General features: G+C 39.3%; 4 protein-coding genes across 4 annotated transcripts; all 4 read left to right on the top strand.

Annotated features, from left to right (window-relative positions):
* Positions 1-485: 485 nt before the first annotated feature.
* On the top strand, positions 486-2,586 carry LOC109165134 (L-type lectin-domain containing receptor kinase IX.1-like). Its single transcript, XM_019313777.1, has one exon. The coding sequence runs from the start codon at positions 550-552 to the stop codon at positions 2,509-2,511; it is 1,962 nt and encodes a 653-aa protein (XP_019169322.1). The 5' UTR covers positions 486-549; the 3' UTR covers positions 2,512-2,586.
* Positions 2,587-5,454: 2,868 nt separating this feature from the next.
* On the top strand, positions 5,455-7,518 carry LOC109164851 (L-type lectin-domain containing receptor kinase IX.1-like). Its single transcript, XM_019313396.1, has one exon. The coding sequence runs from the start codon at positions 5,455-5,457 to the stop codon at positions 7,516-7,518; it is 2,064 nt and encodes a 687-aa protein (XP_019168941.1).
* A 1,206-nt stretch (positions 7,519-8,724) lies between these two features.
* LOC109165135 (L-type lectin-domain containing receptor kinase IX.1-like) lies at positions 8,725-10,522 on the top strand. The gene has a single exon (XM_019313778.1). It carries the CDS (start codon positions 8,807-8,809, stop codon positions 10,460-10,462), a length of 1,656 nt encoding a protein of 551 aa, XP_019169323.1. The 5' UTR covers positions 8,725-8,806; the 3' UTR covers positions 10,463-10,522.
* A 2,210-nt stretch (positions 10,523-12,732) lies between these two features.
* On the top strand, positions 12,733-14,888 carry LOC109164850 (L-type lectin-domain containing receptor kinase IX.1-like). The gene has a single exon (XM_019313395.1). It carries the CDS (start codon positions 12,733-12,735, stop codon positions 14,758-14,760), a length of 2,028 nt encoding a protein of 675 aa, XP_019168940.1. The 3' UTR covers positions 14,761-14,888.
* The last annotated feature ends 650 nt before the right edge of the window (positions 14,889-15,538 follow it).

The raw sequence follows: 15,538 nt of genomic DNA, 5'->3' as shown, positions 1-15,538 counted from the left end.
GCATGTGCTCCATCTTAAAAAGCCTAAGCTGGTAAACTGTAGTCGCTTATAAGTGGCGCTTAGAACTAATGACCTTTGGTCTGACTCTGATACCAAATTGAAGCATGTGCTCCATCTCAACTAAAAGCCTAAGCTGATAGTTGGATTGCACATTAATGGCTATATGCTCACACAGAATATTTGTTAGGTAGAAAAAGAAGACATTGTCCTTTATCTAAATTATTTCCACCAAATTTTTGAAAGAAATACTAAAATATTCATATTCATTTGGGACAAGTTTGATGCATATATTTATTTTAAAAATACCCATTTGCAAGGTATGGTTTAAGTATTAGTGCAGAGTAGGATTCGGGTCAAGTTGGATGGCTGATGGCTGTAGTAGTAGACTAGCATACTGTGGGTCAGATTCAGACAAATTGCAACTTGTAATTTCCCACTTTCCCAGTAATGGCAACCCAGTTTCATAGCACCCACCGACGCTCCTGGGAATCTGTGATGAAGATAGTATAATAGGCTTTCTTGATCTCTGTTTAATTACTTGATAGAGCCATGGTTGGCTGCTTCTTTCTTCTTTTGTTGTTCATAATCCCTCTAGTTCACCCACTGTCCTTCAACTTTGATCTGTTCACCCCCTCCAATGTTCAGAATATCACGTTTGAGAGAACTTCCTTGGTGAACAACTCAATCCAGATAACCCCGAACCAGCGGAACTGCATTGGCAGGGCCACATATTCGGAGCCGCTTCACCTCTGGGACAAGCCCACCGGAAAACTCTCGTCGTTCAACACCCACTTCGCCTTCGTCATTGATTCCAATGGCAGCGCAAAGTACGGCGACGGTTTTGCGTTCTTCCTGGCGCCGCTTGGCTCCCGGATTCCTCCTAATGCCACCAAAGGCGGCGGCTTTGGCCTGGCGAATGATGATGAGCGCTTGAACTCCAGTAATCCGTTTGTCGCTGTGGAGTTTGATGTTTATTTGAATCATTATGATACTGAGCAGAAGCACGTGGGGATTGATGTGGATTCTCTGCAGTCTGTTGTTACTGCACCATGGTCTCCGGACATTGAAGGTGGGTGGGGAAGTGAGGCTTGGATTAACTATGATCCTAGGTCGATGAATCTGAGTGTTGTGTTTAGGAATTTCGGTTCATATGGTCATGTTTCGTACATTCTTGATCTAAGAAAGTACTTGCCAGAAAGGGTCACTTTCGGGTTTGCTGGTGCAACAGGAAAGGACACAGCACTGCAGATGATCAATTCATGGATTTTCACTTCAGCCCTTGACATCAGTGAAAACCAGGCAGACACAAAATCAACAGGTAAGGGACTTGTTATTGGCCTGGTTGTGGGAGGGTGTTTCTTGATTGGAGGTTCCATGGCGTTTTCATTTTTGGCATGGAGAAAGAGGAAGATGAGGGAGGAGTTTGATGACGATATCTTTGGTAACATTGGTGAACTTGGAGGGGGAGCCGGGCCAAAAAGGTTTACATACAGAGAGCTGGCTAGAGCGACAAACAGCTTTTCGCAGCAAGATAAGCTTGGAGAGGGAGGGTTCGGGAGTGTTTATAAGGGCTACTTGAAGGAACTCGAATCGTATGTTGCTGTGAAGAGGGTGTCAAGAGGATCCAAGCAGGGGATCAAGGAATATGCATCAGAAGTGAGGGTTATCAGCCGGATAAGGCACAAAAATCTGGTGCACCTAATCGGTTGGTGCCATGAGAACAAAGATCTTCTACTTGTGTATGAGTTCTTGTCCAATGGCAGCTTAGACTCCCATCTTTACAAAGGGAAAAGCTTGTTAACATGGCCACTAAGGTACAAGATTGTTCAAGATTTAGCTTCTGCATTACTCTATCTGCACGAAGAATGCGAAAAATGTATTGTCCACAGGGACATAAAGTCCAGCAATATCATGCTGGATTCAAACTTAAATGCTAAACTTGGAGATTTTGGATTAGCTAGGCTGGTTGATCATGAAAAGGGATCGCGCACAACTGCATTGGCAGGAACCATGGGGTACATAGCACTGGAATGCGTCGTCTCAGGGAAGGCAAGCAAGGAAACAGACATCTACAGCTTCGGAATTGTGACATTAGAGATAGCCTGTGGGAGAAAACCAATTGATCCTACAGCTGAAGAATGCCATGTGAACATTGTTGACTGGGTGTGGAAACTCTATGGAACTGGACAGCTTCTTGATGCTGCTGATCCAAATCTTTCGGGCGATTTCAATGGAAGAGAAGTGGAACAGATGATGATTGTCGGGCTATGGTGTGCTCATCCGGATTGCAGTCTCAGGCCAAGTATTAGGCAAGCCATTCAAGTGCTCAACTTTGAAGCTCCTCTGCCTGATCTCCCAGAAACCATGCCGGTAGCCACATTTTGGCCTCAACGAAATGTTCAATATTCTTCATCTTCATCATATTATGGCTCTGATGTTTCTCAGACTAGCCAAACAAAATCCTTAGTCTCCAGTGGCAACACAGATTGCTCATGTTCTTCTGCAGTATAATTAATCTGAAATTTTGTGTATTTCTTTTCTGCTACACCAAGTTTCTTCAGTTTGGCTGCAAACTTGTTCTAGTTACATGGCAGTTTCCCTTTTCATTTTGCAGCAGAAAAACTCAAAAATTTCTCCTACTTTAATGCTTGGACTAATTGAATGATGCATCCAAATCACACCATAACCCGGACTCTTTAATACGAAAAGTCAATATTCCAACCAATTACATTAGTAATCCGCATATTCCCACGTCATCAATTAAGTATGTGCCATTATTAATATATTGGAATAGTTATAGACTTCAGAATATTTGTTAGGTAGAAAAAGAAGAAAATGCCCTTTATCTAAATTACTAGTTTTTTACGCGCATTGCGCGATTGGGATAATGCCCAATGTTTTTTTTTAAATAAGTACTTTAAAGTATATTAAGGCAAGATTATATTGAAATTGTTCATGCATAGATAATTGAAGGTTGAATTTGCGTATTTAAATAGGTAATTCTTCTCCCAAAGGTTGAGTCCCCTACCCCAAGGGCCCCCCATACTCTGACCCGACAGAGCATTGTAGGAAGTTGTAAATCACGGTGACTCAATGGTTCAGCAGACAGGACCAAATGCCGGTGCGAACAAGGAATCTACCCACTTTGGACATAATTCCCGCACTAAACCATTGAGCTAAGCCCGTGCGGGTTAAATAGGTAATTCTAAGTTTACAAATGCAAGATAATGTAGTCAAGATTGATTATAATTGTCAATAAAATAATTGTATAGGTATAGTTGAAACCAAATACGGGACATAATGGAGAACAAATAAAAATTAGGGCATAAAATATTAAATATATACTAATATTGTTTGAGAAGATTTCGACATTAGGATTTGTGGTTAAGTTCTATGAAGACTTTAATATTAGAATTAGATTAATGGTGTAATTATAATTCTATATTAGACGTTAATATTATTCTTCCAAAAGGTTGAACCCCAACCCTAAGGGCCCCCCACACCCCGGCCCGACAGAGCATTTGGGATGAAGACGTTAATATTATAATTAGACTAACGGTGAATTAACGCTATTTAACGGAAAAGTTAAATGGATAATCATATAATTAATGATAAATTAGAAAAATTAAAAAAAAAAAAATTAAAACCTGAACAATTTGAACCATTCATTTGATTTAATAATTTGGCGGTCATTTTTCTACCCAATGTTAATAATTAAATAAATTCGTTGGTCAAATCCGCTAATATAATCCGCGCGCTAACTGTTGATTGTCAAACAAGGACATTGCAAGGTAGTTCTCACTTCAATTTGTTGTGTGATTTGAATACTCTCTTTGTCACAAAATCTTTCAAGTAGTTAATATGGTTGCCTTTGTTAATTATATATTTTTTTAATTTTTTCATGGTATTAATAAAATACTTGGTAAATAAATATATAGCATTATTTTGTATTATAACTTTGATATTTAATTAGAAAAATAGTGCACAAAAAAGATAATAGACAATGTAGTGAATATAATCAATTGATGAATTTGAATGTAAAAATTTTTACATTTCAGTAAAATAAAGACAATATAACTAATGAAAATATTTCTCTTAATTAATTTATTCATAATGAATAATTTTTTCAATGTAGCGAATATAATCAATTAATAAATTTGAATATAAAGAATTTTTATATTGTAGAAAAATAAAGACAATATAATTAATACAATTATTTCTCTTATTTAATTTATTGATAATGAATAATTTTTTTTTTGAATAAAGACATTGTGAACACATAATTCTAAATTAAAGAAATGCATATCTATAATTTTTTGTTGTAGCTACTAAATTATTATTTATATAATTTAATAAGAGTAAAATAGAGTACTAATTATGCCAACTTTGATTGGGATGAGGTTCGAACCTAAAACTTTTTTTTTTATTTTATTGAAATCAATGAGTAAGTTAACGGTGAACTAACGGCAATTCTTAAAATTTTAACGGAATTAGTAACGGTGTGTGGGTATTTTAGGAAATTTTAGTGTAAAATTTAAATCTTATCAATCTTTTAATCAATCTGAGCCATTCATTTGATTAAAATCTGTGACCGCCATTTTTTCTACCCATTATAGGCCTAACTCTCTTGGGCTCTTATTAGTATAGTAGATTTCCACCAAATTTTTGAAAGAGATATTAAAATATTCATATTCATTTGGGACAAGTTTGATGCATAATATTCTGGGAATGTAGCATTTCTATGAAAATGAATAGGAAGAGGAGAGGAAACTAATTAAGACTGTCAGTTTCCTTTTGGGGTAAGTATGTCTGTCTATATTTGGCATATAGTGATTTGAATATCCTAGGAAAATAAATGAACTAATAAACTAGTTTTATTTAGAAAAGTTGTGTTACATTACAGGTGTTTACATACATATAATATTAATTTTTTTAAAAATTGTACCCTTATTATTATTATTATTATTATTATTTTTTTGAATCACAAAAAACTCATCATCACTACTTGAGAGTGTGCACGATAAATCCTAACTTTTAACCTTAGCTGGCAAGGAATCAGGTAAATTAGTTTAGGTAAAATCCTGCATTGTGACTTTAGCCGACAAAGGATCAGGTAAACAGTCTAGATACTTGTTTTGTGACTTTAATCAGTAAAAAATTAGATAAGTTATCCATAATCCATAAGTACTTAACTTTTCATGAAATTGAACTTGTAATCTTGTGATTATTAAATTAAGAACCTCATCAACTTAACTATTTTTTGAGGCCCAATGTGCCGGCCATGGCCGGCCCTCCTTAAACGCTAATCGGCGGGTGAGAATATTGATTGTAGAGCGTGGACTGGCAAAGTCTTGTAACTATCTAAATCTAGTGTTGGATTGTTGGTGAGAGCAATTATTTATGAGAATCAGCACAGCTTACACCTGATCATCATGAGCAATCTGTAAGCCAGCCATGGCAGCAGCTACCTTGTGTAGATTCTTGAATATCCCTGCAGCCTTCTCACTCTTTCTGCTTGCGTCTTTAGCGTCTCCACTCTCATTTGATCTGCAAAACATCACTCCTAAGGATACAAACGTGAACATAAATGTGGAAGGAGATGCATATATCACAGAGCAGGGGATCCAAGTCACCCCATATGAACGCAACCAGGTCTTGAATGGCAAAACCGGCCGGGCAAAGTATGTTGAATCCTTTCACCTATGGGACAAGGGTACCGGAGATTTGGCTGATTTTAACACAAGTTTCACTTTCAATATCGACTCAGATGGTGACAGTAGCTTTGCTGATGGGTTGGCCTTTTTCCTGGCGAATTTTTCAACCCCATTCGATAAAACTGGCACTGGTGGAGGCGGCCTTGGGCTCATGAATCCCAGTTTAGTAACACCCCCAGATCCTTTTGTGGCTGTGCTGTTCGATACGTACTCGAACGGTGAGAAGACCTCGATGACAAATGTAAGTATCAACGTTAATTCTACGCTGGAGTGGTTTAATATCACAGCATGGTTCAACAACGTTACTCAGGGACAGGATAACAATGCTTCCATTACTTATAATGCTACTTCCAAGGTTCTTGGAGTTGTTTTTACAGGATTCTGGGATAACCAGTATCTGACAGGCAGCCTTAGCTTTAAGGTTGATCTGAGGAAATACTTGCCTGAGTTCATTAGCATTGGCTTCTCAGCTGCAACAGGATTGTACTTTGAGAAAAACACTGTCAGCTCGTGGCGGTTCAATTCTACTTCACTGAGGACGGATAGTGCTTCTCCCCCGTGGCTCCCGCCTTCTCCAGACGACCCAAGTCCTCCCCAAGAAGAAAAGAACAAGAAGAAAGGATCATCAAAAGGAGGATTGATAGGATTGAGTATTGGTGTTCCAGTTTTAGTTGCTCTGTTGGCTCTAGGCATCTGTACTTTTCTTAAGATTAAGAATATGTGGGCAGAGAAAAGAAATGAGATTGTTCTTGGTAAGGCCATGGATAGTGAGCTTGAAAAGAGTGGCAGTGGGCCTAAAAAGTTGCCATACAGTGACTTGGCTGCTGCAACTAACAACTTTGCAGAGGAGCAGAAGGTTGGAGAAGGGGGGTTTGGAGTGGTTTATAGAGGTTTCTTAAGGAGCCTAAACATGGATGTGGCTGTCAAGAGAGTCTCAAGTGGGTCTGGGATGAAGGAATATGCATCAGAAGTGAAGACGATCAGCCGATTGAGACATAGAAACTTGGTGCCACTTCACGGTTGGTGTCACGAGAAAGGGGAGCTTCTGCTTGTTTTTGAATACATGCCACAAGGAAACTTAGACTCCCATCTCTTCAAGACAAAGTCACCTTTGAATTGGGGGGTCAGGTATAGAATTGCACAAGATTTGGCTTCAGCTCTGTCCTATCTGCATGAACATTGGGACCAATGTGTATTGCATAGGGACATTAAGTCCAGTAATGTCCTGTTGGATAAGGACTTCAATGCTAGACTAGCTGATTTTGGGTTAGCCTCGCTTGTTGACCATGGAAACGCACCCGAAAAAACCATAACCGGGGGAACACCAGGGTACGTAGCCCCAGAATGCAATTTCACATTTAAGACTAGTAAAGAGTCAGATGTGTATAGTTTTGGAATTGTTGTTTTAGAAATTGCATGTGGACGAAGAGCCATTCTTGTCAATGAACCAGAAGGTGTGAAAAGCTTGGTGGAATGGGTTTGGGATCTGTATGGAATGGGAAAGCTACTTCAAGGCGCAGATCCTAAGCTAGGCAGAAACTTTGATGAGGAAGAAATGGAGCGATTAATGATGATCGGGTTGTGGTGTGCTCACCCTGACAGTAATTGTCGACCAAAAATAAGCCATGCTTTAAATTGTCTTAAATTCCAAGTGCAACTGCCCTCCCTTCCACCAGAGATGCCTAAGCCATTTTACTCAACTTCTTTTAATGTTTCAAGTTCCATTAGGCAGATATTTGAGGGCAATACAAGTTCCAGCAACAGCAGTTTCCCCACACGTTCTTCATCATCTGCCTCACATTGATGGGTCTGTGGTGTGCTTACCCTGATAATAACGATCGGCCCAAAATGAGCCAATTTACTCCACTCCTCCTCCCGATACTCTCTTCTTCTGGGGTCGAAGCTGTTGAGAAACAACAGTTTGGGTATCATATGATTTCCGGTTGCAACACTAGTCTGTCACGTTTCATTTCATCTTTCGGGTGGTGGTTAGAAATTAAAAATTACTTCACAACTTATAGTCCAATGTTGTTAGATCGAATTTGAAGGAGGTGATTGTGTATTTGTGTCATGTGAATTTGTAACGACATTAATACAATAACAAAATCTACCAATCATGTTATCTGTTCCATTTTTTATTTAGTTGTTTGTGTGAGAAATACATTTTCACCAAAGTAGCATTAGAGTAGTGAAGAAGATAAATTTTCAGTTGTGGGTTAGAACAGATAATGTACATATGAAGGGCAAAGGCAGTCAGTTTCCAATTTGTTATTTTGTTACATAAAAGCTCAGTTTAGAATAGTGCAAGTTGAATGGTTAAATGTGAATATGAAGGGCAAAGGGGTCACAAAAACTATCGCAATTTGCGCAAATGGGACAAACCGACAAACTCACAAACATCATTTCCCTTAAATTAATAATAGTGATTTTATTTTGAAAAAGGATTGATGCACAAATAGGACCGCATGCAAAGTAGTTGGTCAAGTCGTCAAGATGTGTGCTTGTGTGGTTTGCATTATTCTGGTTATTAAACATTAATAAATGGAGTAGAGAGTGGGCTAGCGAGTCTTCCTGTCTGAATTTTCAACCATTTCTTAGTGCAATAATGTCTTACCATATCCATTTATCATAGATAGTAATCAGTTCTTAGGATTCTTGATCAGCTAGCCATGACTACGGCAGCTGCCTTGTGCAGATTCTTGAATAATACTATCTGGGCAGCCTTTGTAGTCCTTGTGCTTTCCTCTTTGGTGCGTTCACTATCATTTGATCTGCAATCCATCCGGCCTGACGATGCAAATACGCGCATCAAAGTGGAAGGAGATGCATCCATCACCACCCAGGGCATCCAAGTCACGCCATATGAACGCGAATTGGTGTTGAATAACAAAGCTGGTCGAGCCACCTATGTTGAATTGCTGCACCTATGGGACGAGGCTTCTGGAGATTTAGCTGATTTTATCACCCATTTTACTTTCATCATCGCCTCAGAAGGTAACAGTAGTAGTTATGCTGACGGGCTGACCTTTTTCTTGGCGGGTTTCTCCACCCCATTGAATACAACGCTCACTCGTGGGGGCGGCCTTGCGCTAATGAATGAGTTTATACCAAAATCTCCAGATCCTTTCGTTGCTGTGGTGTTTGATACCTATTCACACCCGCATCACCGCCCCATGACGAACGTAAGTATCAACATCAGATCTATGCTAAAACCTGTTAATATCACGCCATGGTTTAACAATATTACACAGGCGGTGGAGAATAACGCTTCCATAACTTACAATGCTAGTTCCAAGATTCTCCAAGTTGTTTTTACAGGATTCTGGAATGACCAGTACTTGACAGACAGCCTTAGATACGAGGTTGATCTGAGGGACTGGTTGCCCGAATTTGTTAGCATTGGCTTCTCAGGTGCAACAGGAGGGAGGTTTGAGAAAAACAATGTCAGATCGTGGCAGTTCCATTCCACTTCGCTAAAGAAAAAAAAGAATGAATTGGAAGGACAAATAGTAATAGGATTGAGTATTGGTGTTCCTGTTTTAGTTGCTATGTTGGCTCTAACTATTTATTCTCGTTTTAAGAAGACAAGGGGACCAGAAGGCCAGAAGCACATTATTCTTGGTCGGGCCATGGATAGTGAGTTTGAAAAGGCTGGCAGTGGAGCTAAAAAGTTCCCATACAGTGAATTGGAAAGTGCAACTAACAGCTTTGCAGAGGGGCAGAAGCTTGGAGAAGGGGGATTTGGAGGGGTTTATAGAGGTTTCTTAAGGAGCCTAAACTTGGATGTGGCTGTCAAGAGGGTCTCAAGTGGGTCTAAACAGGGGATTAAGGAATATGCATCGGAAGTAAAGATCATCAGCCGATTGAGACATAGAAATTTGGTACCACTTCACGGTTGGTGCCACGAGAAAGGAGAGCTGCTGCTTGTTTATGAGTTCATGCCAGAAGGCAGCTTAGATTCCCATCTCTTCAAGAAAACATCGCCATTGAATTGGGGGATCAGGTATGGAATTGCACAGGGCTTGGCCTCAGCTTTGCTGTATCTACATGAAGGGTGGGAAAAATGTGTGTTGCATAGGGACATCAAGTCCAGTAATGTGTTGTTGGATTCAAGCTTCAAGGCCAGGCTAGGGGATTTTGGGTTAGCCAAGCTTGTTGACCATGAAATGGCACCTGAAAAAACCTTGTCTGGAGGAACACCAGGGTACATAGCCCCAGAGTGTCATTACACGTTCAAGACTAGCAAAGAATCAGATGTGTATAGTTTCGGGATTGTTGCATTAGAAATTGCATGTGGACAGAGAGCTATTATTGCCAACGAATCAGGTGTGAAAAGGTTGGTGGAATGGGTTTGGGATCTGTATGGAACGGGAAGGCTACTGGAAGGTGCAGATCCTAAGCTATGCGGAAGTTTTGAGGGCCAAGAAATGGAGAGATTAATGATTATCGGATTATGGTGTGCTCACCCTGATAATACCAATCGGCCAAAAATGAGCCAAGTTGTACATTGTCTAAAATTCCAAGTGCAATTGCCTATCCTTCCATCAAAGATGCCTAAGCCAATTTACTCTACTCCTCCTCCAGATACATTCTCTTCTTTTGGAGTCGAAGATGGTGAGAAACAACACTTTGGGTACCATAAGATTTTGGGCTTCAACACTAGTCTATCACGTTTCATTACATCTTCTAGTCCGTTGTTGGAAATTAAAAATTACTTTACAACGTATAGTGATCCAACATTTTTGTGATTGTTTCATGTAATATTGTAAATATATTAGTACTCTACATTTAACGTGTTTTGTTTTTCATCTTTATTTAGTTGTAAATACATCAATACAAGAACATGAATAAAAAATGACTTACAAATTGTTAAGAAATGTAAACAATATTTTTTAGACGGGGAGAGTTTTAATAAAGTCTAATTTGCTCACAACTGATTTGCACACACCAAAAGTGAATGATTCATCAGTTGCCAAAAGGTTCAAAAAGATAAAAGAGGGGGCCAAGCCGTACTTAAAGTGATTTAATATTCATGGAATAAGGGCCAAATATGCCACTCAACTGCACACCAAAATGCAATTATAGGCCATTAAACTAAAAAAAAATGGAATTGAGCCATTAAACAACACAAAAACATGCAATTTAGTCCAAAATGACTTGTTTATTTGTTGTAGCAAGTTACCCATTTTTTAATTAAATTTTAAAAATAATTTTTAATAAATAAATAATTAAAATTATATAAAAAAAAACCAGAAACAGCCGGTCGGAGACGAATCGTCTCCCGCCGGCTTCGTCTCCATGGCCGGAGACGCACCTCCGTCTCCATCCATGAAGACAAAGACCTTCGTCTTCGTCTCCATGGCCGGAGACGCACCTCCGTCTCCATCCATGAAGACAAAGACCTTCGTCTTCGTCTCCGGCCATGGTGACGACGTCCTTCGTCTCCATGGCCAGGAGACGAAGGTTTCCATGGCCAGGAGACGAAGAGGTCGTCTCCATAGCCGGAGACGAAGGTCTTTGTCTCCATGGCTGGAGACGGAGGTTCGTCTCCGGCCATGGAGACGAAGCCGGCCGGAGACGAATCGTCTCCGGCCGGCTGTTTCTGTTTCTGTTTTTTTTTTTTAATTAATTTATTATTAAAAATTAAAAATTATTTTTAAAAATTAATTAAAAATGAATAACTTGCTACAACAGGTAAACACGTCATTTTGGGCTAAATTGCATGTTTTTGTGTTGTTCAATGGCTCAATTGCATTCTTTTTTAATTCAATGGCCTAATTGCATTTTTGTGTGCAGTTAAGTGGCCTATTTGACCCTTATTCCAATATTCATTAATCCCACGTTATGAAATAATACATTTTTTGAGTAAAACAGGGAAATATATTAATTAAGATCTAAGTTCAGAACATGAACAATGAAAGGAAAAGCGCAAATTATGTTGTGCAACCGAATGCACCTTGCAAGGTGCATACGGTTGCAAAACGGCGCCGTTTTGATTAAAAAAACGCGCGTCCCACTTAAAGAAGAAATCAGGTTCGATTCCCGGCAATTGCATTTTTATATATCCAGAAATTCATAACTATATATCCACAAATTCATAACTATATATCCACAGTGAATGAATGAATTAAAAATCCATAATGAATGAATGAATGAAGTAAAAATCCACAATGAATGAACTAAATATCCACAATGAATGAACTAAATATCCACAATGATTGAACTAAATATCCACAATGAATGAACTAAAAATCCAGAAATTCATAACTATATATCCACAGTGAATGAATGAAGTAAATATCCACAATAAATGAACTAAATATCCACAATGAATGAACTAAATATCCATAAATTCATAACTATATATCCACAAATTTATAACTATATATCCAGAAATTCATAACTATATATCCACAATAATGCTATTATCGAGAATCAAACTTGAATTTTTTTTTATAAAGTGGGACGCGCGTTTTTAGTCAAAATGACATTGTTTTGCATCGTATGCACCATGCGCATGGTACATTCGGTTGCACAGTTGAAGGAAAAGGAAGTGGGCGAGGCGACCTGTTGACAGTAACAGTAATTCCTTCATACATTATACTGTTCAATATAACGTCAGAAATAAGGGGAAGGCCTGAACGTGGGCATGTAGCGAAAGACCAAAAGGAAAAGTGTGAAATGAGCCAAGCAGACAGCGGCGCAGACACGATTCTCCTTTTCTCCATCTCCATAAGCCTTCGTACACTGTTGAAAGAGTTGACCTTAATAAGGGGGAAGAAGCAAGATAAGAAAGCAATGTGGAACAAGCCTTTTTCCCTTTTAATGAATTTTCCAACAAGGTGGTTCGCAACTTCGGAGAAAACTTAAATTTACTGTAGTCAAGTAGACTGCGGACCAGCAAGTCTTCCTATTTACACTTTAATTTTTACTATAAGTTCACGGTGGGGGCAATTATTTTTTGTTTATATGGATTGATCTCAGCGCAATACTTACGCCTAATTAGTTCTAAATCATGATGGCAGCAACTGCATTGTGCAGATTCTTGAATATCAGTGCTTTTGTTTTCTTGTTAATAATCCCTTTTGTCCAGTCACTATCCTTCAATTTTGAAAGGTTTAGCCCCTCCAATGACAAGAATATTAGGTTTGAGGGAACCTCTGTGGTGAACAACTCCATCCAGCTAACGTCATACCAGGAAACAAAAATTGGAAACCAGGAAACAAGAATTGGAAGGGCCACATATGCTGAGCCACTTCACCTCTGGGACAAGGCTTCTGGGGACCTCTCGGGGTTCAACACCCGCTTCGCATTCGTCATTGATTCCAATGGCAACACAAATTATAGTGATGGTTTTGCATTCTTCCTGGCTCCTGTTGGCTCTCGGATCCCTCCTGATGCAACCAAAGGTGCCCGTTTTGGCCTGGTGAATGATGATGAAAGCTTGAACTCTAGTAACCCATTTGTTGCTGTGGAGTTCAATATTCATGATACTGAGGAGATGCAAGTGGGCATAGATGTGAACTCGGTGGTGTCCATCGCAACTGTGACCTGGTCTCCCAACATTGAGGAAGGGAAGCAGGGTGAGGCCTGGATTGATTATGATCCGACGTCGATGAATCTAAGTGTTGTGTTCAGTGGTGTAGAAGGGAATAAAATTACATATGGGAACCTGTCACACATTCTTGATCTAAGAAAGTACTTGCCAGAACGGGTCACTTTTGGCTTTTCTGGTGCAACAGTGAACCAAGCAGCATTGCAGATGATCAATAAATGGAGTTTCACATCAACCTTTAACCTCAATGAAAACCAGGAGGCAGATGCAGACAGGAAATCAACCAGTAAGGGACTTGTTGTTATTGGTGTGGTTGTAGGAGGGTGCTTTCTGATTGGAGGTTGCACCGCGTTTTCATTTGTGGTGTGGAGAAGGAGGAAGATGAGAGAGGAACTTGATGATGATATATTTGATAACAGTGATGATGAGCTTGGAGGGGGCACTGCCACTGGGCCAAAAAAGTTTACCTACAGAGATCTGGCCAGAGCTACCAACAACTTTTCACAGCAAGAGAAGCTTGGAGAAGGAGGGTTCGGGAGTGTTTATAAGGGCTACTTGAAGGAGTTCAATTCGTATGTTGCTGTGAAAAGGGTGTCAAAGGGATCCAAGCAAGGGATCAAAGAATATGTATCAGAAGTGAAGACCATCAGCCGTACAAGGCACAAGAACTTGGTGCAACTAATGGGGTGGTGCCACAGGAACAAAGACCTTCTACTTGTTTATGAGTTTATGTCCAATGGCAGCTTAGACTCCCATCTTTACAAAGGCCAAAGCCTGTTGACATGGCCACTAAGGTACAAGATTGTTCAGGGTTTAGCCTATGCTTTACTCTATCTGCATGAAGAATGCCACAAATGTATTGTCCATAGGGACATAAAGTCTAGCAACATCATGCTAGATTCAAATTTTAATGTTAAACTTGGGGATTTTGGATTAGCCAGGTTGGTTGATCACGAAAAGGGATCGCACACAACTGATGTGGCAGGAACCATGGGATACATAGCACTTGAATGCATCGTCTCAGGCAAGGCTAGCAAGGAAACTGACATTTACAGCTTTGGAATTGTGGCATTAGAGATAGCCTGTGGGAGAAAACCAATTGATTCTACAGCTGAAGATTGCCATGTGAACATTGTTGACTGGGTGTGGAAACTCTATGGAACTGGACAACTTCTTGATGCTGTTGATCCAATTCTTTCGGGCGAATTCAATGGAAGAGAAGTGGAGCAGATGATGATTGTCGGGCTATGGTGTGCTCATCCAGATTACAGTTTCAGGCCAAGTATTAGACAAGTCATTCAAGTGCTCAACTTTGAAGCTTCTCTGCCTGATCTCCCAGAAACTATGCCGGTAGCCACATTTTGGCCTCAAAGAAATGTTCAATATTCTTCATCTTCATCATACTATGGCTCTGATGTTTCTCAGACTAGCCAAACAAAATCCTTAGTCTCTAGTAGCAACACAGATTCCTCATGTTCTTTTGCAATATAATTAATCTGAAATTTTGTGTATTTCTTTTCTGCTAGACCAAGTTCTTCAGTTTGGCTTCAAACTTGTTCTAGTTTCATGTCAGTTTCACTTTTTCATTTTGCAGCAGAAAAACTCAAAATTTTCTCCAAGTAATGATATTTTAGTGCTATACTTTGAAGCTCTTTTGCCTGATCTCCCAAAAACCATGCCGATCCCAACATTTATGCCTCAACCAAATTTGCCATCCTATGATTCCCAAGTTTCTCATACTAGCCAAACGCAGCCTTCAATCTAAAGTGGCAACACTAATGGTTCATTGCAGTGTAATAACTATGAAATTTTAATTTCTGTATTTCTCGACAACTAGACCATGTTTTTTTAGGAGTTACCAATTTGTCATTTTGTTACATAAAAGCACAGTTTAGAATAGCACAAGTTTTGAATGGTTAAAATTGGGCGCTATTAGCTTGCGTCTTATCCATGAGACGGAGTAACATGTCTTTTTGTATCTGTTTTGAGTAACTTCTCATTTTGTATTTCAAAACAAAAAATAAAATTGAATGGTTAAATGTCCTTATGTCCATATGAAGGGCAAAGGGGTCACTAAAACTATTGCAATTTGCGCAAATGGGACAAAGTCACAAACATCATTTTGATTAATAATAGTGATTTTATTTTGAAAAGGGATTGATGCACAAATAGGAAAAGACTGTAATGTGACGAATAGGCCTACCAATTCCGTGAATATGACGTTTTTTCTTTTTTGACAAATATAGGAAAAGTGCGCTTGGGACATGCG

Source organism: Ipomoea nil, unplaced genomic scaffold (assembly GCF_001879475.1).
Source record: "Ipomoea nil cultivar Tokyo-kokei standard unplaced genomic scaffold, Asagao_1.1 scaffold3069, whole genome shotgun sequence".
Classification (NCBI taxonomy): domain Eukaryota; kingdom Viridiplantae; phylum Streptophyta; class Magnoliopsida; order Solanales; family Convolvulaceae; genus Ipomoea; species Ipomoea nil.
Note: the sequence above shows the minus strand (reverse complement) of the source record. Positions and strands in the feature narration are given on the sequence as shown.

What these genes read in the sequence shown, in the direction of transcription:
- LOC109165134 (XM_019313777.1), top strand. Translation starts at nt 550, where the DNA reads ATGGTTGGCTGCTTCTTTCTTCTTTTGTTGTTCATAATCCCTCTAGTT.
- LOC109164851 (XM_019313396.1), top strand. Translation starts at nt 5,455, where the DNA reads ATGGCAGCAGCTACCTTGTGTAGATTCTTGAATATCCCTGCAGCCTTC.
- LOC109165135 (XM_019313778.1), top strand. Translation starts at nt 8,807, where the DNA reads ATGAATGAGTTTATACCAAAATCTCCAGATCCTTTCGTTGCTGTGGTG.
- LOC109164850 (XM_019313395.1), top strand. Translation starts at nt 12,733, where the DNA reads ATGGCAGCAACTGCATTGTGCAGATTCTTGAATATCAGTGCTTTTGTT.